Source organism: Medicago sativa, chromosome 8, assembly GCF_051527215.1.
Source record: "Medicago sativa cultivar Bolivia chromosome 8, Bolivia_mono, whole genome shotgun sequence".
In the NCBI taxonomy this organism is placed as follows: domain Eukaryota; kingdom Viridiplantae; phylum Streptophyta; class Magnoliopsida; order Fabales; family Fabaceae; genus Medicago; species Medicago sativa.
This window is the reverse complement of record NC_140756.1, coordinates 70,878,570-70,890,395: the sequence shown is the minus strand read 5'-3', so window position 1 is coordinate 70,890,395 and position 11,826 is coordinate 70,878,570. Positions and strand designations below refer to the sequence as shown.

General features: G+C 35.6%; 1 protein-coding gene across 1 annotated transcript; it reads right to left on the bottom strand.

Annotated features, from left to right (window-relative positions):
* Positions 1–2,793: 2,793 nt before the first annotated feature.
* On the bottom strand, positions 2,794–9,071 carry LOC146901094 (beta-1,4-xylosyltransferase IRX14-like). The gene is made up of 3 exons (XM_085734027.1): positions 8,260–9,071; positions 7,183–7,725; positions 2,794–3,424 (listed from the first exon to the last, which is right to left on the bottom strand). The coding sequence occupies exons 1-3, from the start codon at positions 8,985–8,987 to the stop codon at positions 3,193–3,195; spliced, it is 1,503 nt and encodes a 500-aa protein (XP_085590153.1). The 5' UTR covers positions 8,988–9,071; the 3' UTR covers positions 2,794–3,192.
* Positions 9,072–11,826: the final 2,755 nt, after the last annotated feature.

Genomic DNA, 11,826 nt, shown 5'->3' with positions numbered 1-11,826 from the left:
TCAGTAGCATACCCTTTCCCAACAAAAACCATATCCTTAGTAATAGAGTACATATCACATGCTATGATTTGTTCAAAACCAGCCTTATTCAGTAAAAAAAACCAGAAACTAAATTCTTCCTAATTCTAGGAGTGTGCAGCACATCCTTCAATATGAGAGTCTTCCCGGAGGTGAATTTCAGCTCCACATCTCCGGTTCCAGCAACTTCAGTGGTGTGAGAATCTCCCAACAACACCTTCTGATCTTCAGCAGCAGTGTATGTCTTAAACATAGCACGTTCATAACAGACATGGCGAGATGCACCAGTGTCTATCCACCAACCATCAGATCCACCCACCATGTTGATTTCAGTTATCATTGCAGTATACGGCTGCTCCTCATTTGTTGTCAAGTGAGCTTGAGCTTGAGCCGGTCGAGTGGATGGGTTTCTACACTTTCGTGCCATATGACCTGGTTGTCCGCAATTGTAGCAATTAAACGGTTGAGCAGGGTCATTCTTTGATGGTTGAGCTCTTGGGACCTTTTGTGGGTTCCCATTCTTATTCCGATTGGAATTCTTATTTGCAGGACGGTTCTGATTCTTAAATTGTTTGCCAGCAGGCTTCAGAACAGCACCCACAGATTTCTTTTTAGTGTTGCTGTTCGAGACAGCAAACACCTCTTCATTCAGTTCTTGTTTTCTTACCTCTTCTTCAATACGAAGTCGAGTAATCAGACTTTCAAGAGAAAACTCCTTAGTCTTATGCCTAAGGGCATTCTTGAAGTCCTTCCAAGCAGGGGGCAGTTTATCAATTATCACAGCAATCTGAAACTGCTCAGGTAATTGAATTCCTTCAACAAAAATCTCATGAGCTATATTCTGAAGCTCCTGAGATTGTTCTTCGACAGATTTCTCGTCGTTCATCTTATAGTTTAGGTACCGGCTCACAACAAATTTCTTTGAGCCAGCCTCTTCAGTGTTATATTTATTCTGAAGAGCATCCCAAACATCCTTAGCTGTCTTATGAATCAGATGCAGATCATATAGATGATCCGCAAGACAGTTCAATATGTAATTCTTGCACAGGTAATCCTCTTCCTGCCAGAGGAGTCTATCCTTTTCAGCCTGTTTCACCTTTTCAGCATGTTCGGCAGTAAGCCTTTCCAACTCAGCATTTGCTGCAGATATAGAAGCATCTGTAGCCACTGCTGTCTTACTGTTACTAGTCGTTTCCATAGGAACCGACATCGATGGTATCACAGGTATGTTATCCTTCAAGACGTGGGCAACCTTTTTCGTAGTTAGAAAAAACATCATCTTTGTTTGCCAACGCTTGAAGTTACTACCGTGAAACTTAAACGGTTTGTTGAAATCGACAGCTGTTCCAGATACAGTAATTTCGTTGTTGGTATTCATGGTTTCCGAAACGTCTTAAAATTGTTGTTTTTCGTTTTAAAAATTATACCGAACGAAATTACTGGGTGAGTCACGACCAGGTCGCTTTCTTTAAGACGTTTCGCGGCACTACCCTAGTTTGTGCAAGGTAGACTAACAACCACGCCGTCTCCAGGATAAAACAGCCCAGATCACTGTTACGAGTATATACTGCACAGTATATAGTCGCTCGAGAATTACACCTCAAAGTATGGTTCAATCGTTTGATCGAAGCCACTCGATACGGTACGTAACCGCTCTATTCGAAACCGATGGGACAGAAAGGAGTAGAAGAAGAAGAACGATTTAAAATCGAAGGGAGAAGAAAGAAAATCGCACAGGAAGCATCAACTGTGAGATTTTGGTGTGAAGAATGAGTGGGGGGAGCTCTCCTTTTATAGGCAGAGTTCGCGAGAATTACTTGGGGATTAAGTTTGCTTAATCCTTAAGCAAACGCGTTTTACGCGTGACTTGGGGATTAAGTTTGCTTAATCCTTAAGCAAAGCAAACGCGTTTTCTTAATTGGAAATATCCGGAAGTTTCTGGATACTGGTTTGGATCGGGTCGAAATGTAACACATCAATTTGTTACGCGAACGCTTTCGTATAATGAAAAATTAATTAATTAATTTAACATTTTCAAGTGACAAAAAAATATATATCAATTTTCCAACCCACGACCCATTTAACATTTTCAAGTGACAAAAAAATATATATCAATTTTCCAACCCACGACCCAAGCCCAAGCCGGTCGGACGGCGTCGTCGTCGCGCGTGTGATATATGTATTTTGTAAGCGTTCACCCGTTCACAAAAATGGGTACCCCAAGGGCACACCCTTGGAGGTCACCCCACCCTTATATAAACACTTACTAGTTGGGGTGACTCTCCAATGTGGGACATTTTTAAGTCACATACCCACACACTAGTTTCTCATAGTGTTTTCTTTCTTTCCAATTTTTTTCACTAGACTTTAACTAGTGTTCCAACAAAAGATCTTTTGCAAAATTGTATACCTGTGATGAAAATGTTACAAAAGGAGTGATTTGGGTAACATTAAGTGGGATGGCGAGAAATTAACTTTTAAAAAAATTATTACATGTAATGTATGGAAAAATGGCGAGAAATAAAAGGGCAACCCGGTGCACTAGAGCTTCCGCATATGCAAGGTCCGGGAAGGGGTCCCACCATTTGGTGTATTGTATGCTGCCTTACCCTGTTTTACACAATAGGCTGTTTCCAGGACTTGAACCTGTGACATTTAAGTCACATGAAAAATAGATGGGCAAAATTTGTCGTGTGTCATTGGTGGAGAACTTTCTTATAATAGACAGATAGATGAAATTTCATGTTATGGAAAAACCAAGGAGACCAAAGAGAGTGAAAAAAAAAATAAATACTATATACTCCTATTGAAAAGAACTTGTATTACAATTACAACCGATGAAAACTTTTACAAGCTCCCTTCCATGAAGCAAATGTTGCAAAACAAATATGACATTGCTTCATGTGAACAGAATATATATCATCACCCTAAACAAAAATGAGCAAAACAATCAGTATGAAAAAATTTGGTGAATCAGACTCAAATGAACATTTGCTGGCCCGTGTAGCCTACATGATGTAGGGTAAAACCCAGTTTACAAGTATGTATCCAGTAAGAAAATCAGCCTCTTCATTTGTTCGATCCAGAATCCAGATTCTTGTCAATGAGGGCCAGCACTGGCAGTTTTGTAACCATGACACAGTATGTATTCCTAAAGTTGCATTTATTGACATCTCAGTGTTGCTCAGAAAGTGTAGAGGCTTGCACACCTATCACTTTAGTCTCATGCTTTCTCTTACTTCGGCTGCGCCTGGGTCTGGATGATCTAGACTTCGTAGAATGTTTGGTCGTCTGCTCTTGTGTGCCAATTAGCACCTTTTGATTAATTGGGATCGCAGGAGGAGCATCTGGCCATGGAGTATGTTTTGAGGGGACAGTGATGTCCAGAGGAGGGTCAATTGTCCATCTGCAAGAAATTGCATCCAATGGTCAGGAGTGTGTACAGAAAACATGCTATGATAGTATACTTGAAGTTTTGAGAAGATGCATATCCAGATTATATTTGCTGGAGGACAAATTACAAACACAGGAACTTGACGAATAAGAGTTCAAAATATAATGCTTTAGAAAAGCCATGATGTTAAAGCTACTTTGATTTGACGAAATAAACTTCATGACTTTCAGAGAACATTTTACACAATGGCTTCCGTTTGTGAGGGATTAGTTGGTAGATAAGTACTTAAGAAGCCAGAAGAAATACCAAATGGCTTAGCTCTGTTTAGTTAAAAATAGTGGATAGTTGATAAGCTAGGTTATAGCGGAAAAGCTTATAGGGGCAAGTTGATAGCTTATAACCTAGCTTATTGAAATTGTAGTGTTTGGTAAAATTAGTGGTTGAACTAGCTTATAAATATTAAACTACATAAAAAATGTTTAATTAATAGTATTTAATTTTTTTTTCAATTAAGATAAATGTAAACTTGAGAGAAAATACGATAAGCTACAAGTTTTAAGCTGCTTGAATTAACTTATCAAGAAACACTATAAGCTAATAAAAATAAGCTATAAGCTCGTGAGAAAATGACGGTTATCAAACGAGTCTTTTTAAGTCATATGAGCTTATAATCTTATAAGCTATCAGCTAGCTTATTGTGCTTGTGAAACAAACCCTTAATGAAGAACCGAAGCCAAGAAAATACATAGTAGGTCACTTAAGTCATTAATGATGCCTTTTTATAAAAATTCCCAATAGTTTGTTACATGTCAGTTAAAAGACGGGTGCTTGAGCTAAAATATGATTAAGGGTAGAACCGTAGAAGGGAGACGGAACGTAGATCTGTTAACTATGAGTTAAACAGAGCCATAGCTCAGTTGTGAGGGGAAAAGCCTTGAAGGAGAGATCTTTCTCCTATTATCTAAAACTATGAGTTAAACAGAGCCATAGCTCAGTTGTGAGGGGAAAAGCCTTGAAGGAGAGATCTTTCTCCTATTATCTAATATTCAATAAAGTTATCCATTTGTTTTGGCTCTCTATCAATTTTTCATTTTCTTTTCTTTGGGTTCCTAACACCTTTTGATCTTGGGCATTAGTCTTAATACAAGATCTAAGAGAGGTTCGTTGTATATCTAACAATAAACCAATCCCTCTTCTATCACACATCCATGTGTGCACACACATGCTAGAGGGCAGATGACATTTTTCCAAAGCTATGGATTGACAAGCAGGAATGCTGAGCTTGTTCTAATGATAAAACTAGGATCCAATACCCCTTTCTCAACCTTAGATACCTCCAAACATAACAGACAATTGAAATATCCTCCCCTTGCACCCTCTTCGAGAGGTGCAAAAAAAGCAACTTTATCCATGAAATTTACACACTTTTTGCCTTTTCTCAGTGGGACAAATCCAATAAAAAGTATTCTCAACTTTGTATGATACTAAAGTTATTCTCAACTTTGTACGATACTTATACTGTATCTGGTTATTCATTACTATCCTTAAACTTCCCTTGTAAATAACAGGAACATGTATACATAACCGCTAATTTATTGACCTGTGTGTTGCATGTGTAACAAGTATGATTGCAAATGTATTCAATACGATTCAAGCATAAATTTGAGAAATTTCTGTTTCAAAAGTAAATTATGTGTATAACTATAAACCTCAGGTAAATCTTACAAACAAATCTTGGTTTCAATACTAAAGTCAAAAGATTATGAATTAGTCTTGAATGAATAATGATTAGTACTCTATAGTTCTTTCATTCTTAGGTTAGTTCCTTTATTCAAATTAAATTTAAAATTACAAGTCAAAGAATAACATGTAAATAGAGTATTCAGAAAAGAGAATAAACATATGAAAGAAAGGAAGGAAAAAAAAAAGGAATTGAGCTTGATAACATCAAACATTTTTGGATTTTATATCTCTAGGGAACGAGATACTTTTATATAAATAAAGTAACCTTTTTAATTGATTAATGATTATTTAATTTGTAGTATTTAATTGAATGGTAAAATGAGGATTGTTATTAATTTTGATTTAGATTACAGATTGAGAGATTCATGTTGTATTTTTTGATTGGGTACCATATTGACAATTAATAATTCAAATACTATAAATTATCAGTAATATTAGTAGCAATATTTAATTCAAATAATGAGATTGCTCTAAATTATAATGGTAAAAGTATGATCCCAAACCCCTTTCTCAAACATAGAAAGAAACCTCTGATGTAACCAAACATAACAGAAAATTGAAATACCGCCGCAAAAAGAGGAACCTTATCCACATCATTTAGCAAAACTTTGTCTTTTCTCAGTGGGACAAATCCATTACAATCCTAGGACTTCCCGCGCGAATTTGGTTATTCATTACAATCCTCAGACTTCTCGTGTAATTTTAATGAACATGTACATACTATATTTTTAAAAGAAAGGTTGCTAAAAAAGTTCTGGTTTCCACACAAATGCAATATCGCATTTGACAGTTTTTCATTGTCATTTGGATCACAGTTCATTGTATTTATTTTTTTACTTCGGAATACTCTTATTTGTGGCACAACCATTGTCGCAAGGATACTTCAAAATAGTAGCTGTGCTTCAAATTAGTAATTGTATCCATATAGAACACCTAATGATTTCAGACAATTGGAGTGTCAAATTGGACTTCTGAAAGTTTGATTTCATTCCACAGATTCTATTGAATCAACCTTTTCACGTAAAGAAAGATTTATACAGAATTTTTAGAACCTTCTGAATATAGTCTTTCAGTTTCTCCCTTTCATTATAGCTATTTCCTATATAAATTTGAATATTTTTCCAACTCAACAAGACTGTATCCCTAATTGACCTGAAAATGTAATAATTTCATATATAAATGTGAGTATTTTTCTAAGTCAACAACATTGCATCCCTAATTGACCTGATTCCTGAAAATGTAATGACATCTGATGTCTACAACAGATCAACCCAATTTAGCAGCAGTTCGCTTAGTAAGCTAGGTCCTGCATAGCCCAAACCACTCTGACCTAGATGATATTAGCGGGTGCTTCAAAAGAACTACTTGTGCATGTTTGAATCCACATTTGTGAGTGTAAAATGAGGGTTTTAAATTGAGTTTGGACGTTTGGATGCTGTCAAGCAAAAATTATTTTCTCCTAAAAACACATTAGACTAAAAGTGAAAAACGCAGTTTTTGCGTTTCGTTTATAATTTCATACAAAGTTTCCCAGAAGACTTACTTTTTAGATAGAACTTCCGAGACATGAATTACTCATTTCAAATTCACTTTCAACTAAAATTAATTTCACAAAATCAAGACCATCAAAATTCAAGTTTGCAAACACACAACTAAACAAACAGAATCTTAAAATCACATGGTGCTTGATTTTGCATATGCAAGCAAGCGGATGGGTTCATGTTAGCCGCAGAAACACCAATCAAATAGTATATTCTCTGATTTACCACACTACCAAACATACTTAAATCTCTTGAATATGTTCTAGAATCTAAATTGTTAAAGACTCCAAGTTTTATGCATAGGCATTTGCCTTCTACTTTTCATCTTGTGGACAAATTAATTTAAATAAATGCTATGCCACCCAGATTTCCATATGATAAAAAGGAATCACCAAAAGCTAGAAATACTTCTTTTTTATACTGATTCAAGAATATTTTATAATAGCCATAGGTAAGCACTATATTATAAATCAAGAGAATACTCACTGAGGTGGGAATTTGCTGTCTGTGCGAGCTTCAACCCGCAGCCACCAAAGCAAAACTTGGCGTCCACAACTCCCAAGTGGTTCTAACACAGAGATGTCTTTCAGCAGAGACAGTGGACTATCGATATCTTCATCAACTCCATCTAACGCATTAATATCCTTAATCCAGTCTGGTTTATCATCAAAATCCTTCCAAACCAACCTGGAGTTCAACACAAACCCAGACCATTCAAGCTTCCTAGGTATCACAGGTGCCCTGTCACCTATGTACATTGCACCTCTCCTTGCATATTTTAAGGAATCATATGTATGCAACCCAACCAAATGATTTGTCGCATTACAAGCAGGACCTTGTACTGGCATTGGCGGTGCCTCCTCCTTCAGTGAGGTTGAAGATTCATCGGTATCAGACTGAACAAGTATTCCAACCGAAACTGCCCCTATCCATTTCACACTCTGAATTTCGTCAAATAACTCCATACTATGCATATTGCTATCATCCGCAAACATCACAATCCCATCCAGCTTCTCTTTTCTCACAATTCTGTTCCACCACATTGCAAACAATCAATTGTTTTACCTATCAATCAACTAAATTTTCAGATCATACAATAATATTGACAAACTAAAAAATCATTTGAGTGGAAATAAACATTATATTTGTCAATTATAATGAACTACTCCCTCTGGTCACTATTATATTCTCCACTCCCTCCTGTCACATTTATAAGCAAAAAACAAGTTTATAGGTTCATTGAATAACTAATGTATCTGGTCTATAAATGTGACCAGATACATTAATTATTCAATGAACATGTTGTTTTTTGCTCATGAACAATACTTCATACTCCCCCTGGACGCTAACATATTGACACCAATAATAATTTGAGAAAATGATATAATTGAATGTAATCACATGTGTTAGTCTTGTGTCACGGTGTAAGACACTTACATGTATCAGACACTGGACCCATCTTTGATCAGAAATGTCGATACTACACATATAACGAACAATATTATTCCTTATCCGCAAACTAGTGAAAAAAAGTCAACCAATATCTCCAAAATTGGAATATACCTTAAAGCGTGAAGTCGCATTCGAGCTTCCAATTTATGTCTACCCTCCCACGAAATCGGAATCCGTTGATTAAACCCAATGTGAATAATTCTTCTGAGTCCTGAATTGGCAACAATCGAAGCAGTCTCATTCGTCACTCCTCCAGCCTCCACCACGATCCACACCAGATCATACGGCACAAGCATCAACGAATGCATCACACCGATCAAGTGAAGCTTCTGGAACGTCCTCACATACGTCGGCGTAACTGCAATAACCGTCCTAGGGTTCTTAACTCCGAACAACGCTTTCTGCTCCGTTTGAACTCTTTCAATTATCTTATGAGCTTTCATCACCTCATTCGGATTCGGATGCGGCCACGGACGGATTCGGATCCCGTGCCGGCCGACTACCACACGGCTCACCGGAGCTACTTTTTCCACCGGATTCTCAACGTTGGCGATCGGATTCACAGTGAGGGAAGAACGAACACGGATTGGAACGGAGATTTCACCTTCGCCGGCGCCGGAGTTGAACGGAACGGTGGAGGAAGTTGAGAATAGAAGCAGAAAGAAGATTCGAGAGAGACGAAATCCTAAGGCGAGGCTGATGAGGCAGAAGGCGGCATGGAGGAAAAGCCAGAAAGAGCTTAACGGAGATTTTCCGGTGACGTCGCCGGAGGATTCATATAGCGGCGGTTCTTTGATGCTGTTGCTCCGGCGGTTCTGTAACAATGTTGAGAGTTTCATATTGTTTCTCTTTCATTCACTCAAAGAGAGAGAAATTTAAAGTTGTTTATGTGTTTAGTTGCTATAGTTTATGATGAAGATGGTGATGATGCTATAGTTTAGTTTAAATTTAAATGTTTAATTAACGTTTAGCGTTTCGTTTCTTCTTTTGGTCTAGAAGATTTGACCCTAGACATAATTAATGAAGGATGTGATAATTAATTAATTAATTACTACCATTATTTCATTTTTTGTGGATAAATTGGAATTATCATTATTAGTGTTAATTAGTGTTGAATGCGAAATTGACGTAGTTAGATGTGTGCAAAATCTATTTGATAGATAGAGAAATTTATAACTGCTGAGTTGACAAAAATGAAAATGCTTAGACATTTTTTAAGGTCAACCAATTGGAGGATATAAAGTCTTTTGCAAATTTTAAAAATTTTTTATTATATTTTTAGATTTTTTTTTAAAAATATTGATATTTTTAGATATAATTGTGTACTTTTTTTAACAGAATATGTTATTTTGTGTTATTGCATCATAATTTTAGTAATATGCATAGTTTTAAAACTCGGACCGGATCGGCCGGTCAAACCGGTTGAACCGTGAACCGGAGGTATGACCGGTTCAGTCTGCTTAATGGATCGGTCGTGCAGTTGAACCGGCGCGACTCGGGAAAAATCGTAGAAACCAGTGACTCGGCCCGGTTTGGTGAACCGAACCGGTTCAATGCACAACGTGTTTTTCAATCGTTAAAACAAAAGTAACAGAGAAAGAAGATGGTGAGATCCAGCAGCAGTAGGAAGAAGATTGCAGTACGATTCTTGAAACAAATCAACTCGTTAACAGTACGGAAATGGTGGAAATAATTTAGATCTAGTAAGGGAAGGAGATGCAGGTTTTGTTTTAGAGAGAATAGGAGATGAGGGTAACTGGTAAAGGAAGGAGGCACTGCAACACCATTGAGAAAAGTAGGGTTATGACTTATGACTTACACCATCCCGGTCACAAATATAAGCAAAAATTCATGTTTTAGATACATTCAATAAATGATGTATGTGATCTTCATTGTAGACAACATACATCATTTATTGAATGAATCTAAAATATGAATTTTCGCTTATATTTGTGACCGAAGGATGTATGCTTCAATTTGGCATTTACTACCTCCGTCCCTAATTATAGGACCCTTTTGAAAAAATAACGGGAATTAAGATAGTGGATATTTGTATTAAATATGTTTGTAATTACTATTGGTTTTACAATTTTATCCCTTAAGAGAGAGGGTTGGTTTATGTTTTCAACATGTTATTTATTGCTTATTGAAGAAAAAGATGTATAATAAATAGGGGCATGTATGTAAAGAAATAATTAATGTAGTTGGAAATAGCAAAGGGGTCTTATAAAAAGGGACAAAAAAAATTCTCAAAAGGGTCTTATAATTAGGGACGGAGGTAGTATTTAATTATTATTATTATTAAGAAGACCGAGCCGTGAGGAGTGGAGTTTAAATAATACAACCAATAATTTTAAATTAACCAAATCATAATTTCTCTAAAAAAAAACTAATTAAATCGTTCTTGTCTATTTGTTTTTACCATTCAATTTTTTTTTATTGTGTTGTAAAAAAAATAATACTTAATCCATATACATATAATATTTGTCTTATGTTACTTTATTTTATGAGTAAAAAATGTTAATTTATTTTATTTAATAGGTACCATGGCACTCAAATATTTTTATAGAAGGAATCATCCGACTCAATAATAAAGATAAAATCATAGAACAAGTTTTTCATAGAGACCGAGTCATTCTGCCGAGTCATCCGGTTTAATACGGTTCAGTCATGCGGTCCAACCAATGACTCAATGGTTCAACCAATGACTCAGTGACCTAGTACCTTGACCGAGTCGATGTCCGATCCGGTTTTTAAAACTATGGTAATATGTGTATGAGAGGGAGAGACCCAAGTTCATGGGTGCCTCCTTTCAAACGGTTTTATTTCATGCTATGAATGCAAAAAATACTCCGCATTTTACAATACCCACACAATTTACACATCAAATACTTGCGTGATCCGATAATTTGAGGCATAAAGTTACATTTGTTTAAGCAAAATTTTAAAATTGTCAATAACTAATCTATTTTTTTGGTGCTATGTTTACTAACTTCCTTAAGGTGATTCTCTTATCACTTTCTCATGTCTTAAAAATATCAAAAAAATCAAATGTATTTTATCGAAATTTAGACCAAATACTTTTGACTTTTTATTTAAATTTAATACCAAAGTGAGCAATATTTATTAATTGAATACTACTTATAATCAAGGATTTAATTTATAGCGGAATGGTAACTTGTACCATTCGAGCACATGTTAAGGAATCTGAAGTGGAAACTTTATCTAGGAAATTGTGTCATTTTATTGTTTTAGAAATTGAAAATTAATGTTTTGTAATAAATATTTACCTTTTATGAAATCCTTAATATATGCCCTAAAGGCATGAGTTAATATGACCCTAATTTATATTCTATTTCGTGAATAAAGTTTTAGTTATTATGTTAGTATTTTCTATTTTATTATAGTTGAATCACAGTCTTTTAACTATGTCAACTCATTTAACTTTTAACTCAAACGTGTAAATTTGTCAAACCCTTGGTATATTTAAGTAATTGATCTGATGATAGAGAAGAATAGTGTACCGTGCAAGATTTGAAGGATTTGTGCATGCGTCTACAAAATTTTAAATAATGTAGATATATTTGTTTACAATCAGCACTTTGAGAAAATATAAAATAATTTAAATAAACATATTTGTTTACAACCTGCATTATAAGAAAAGATAAACCGTAAATG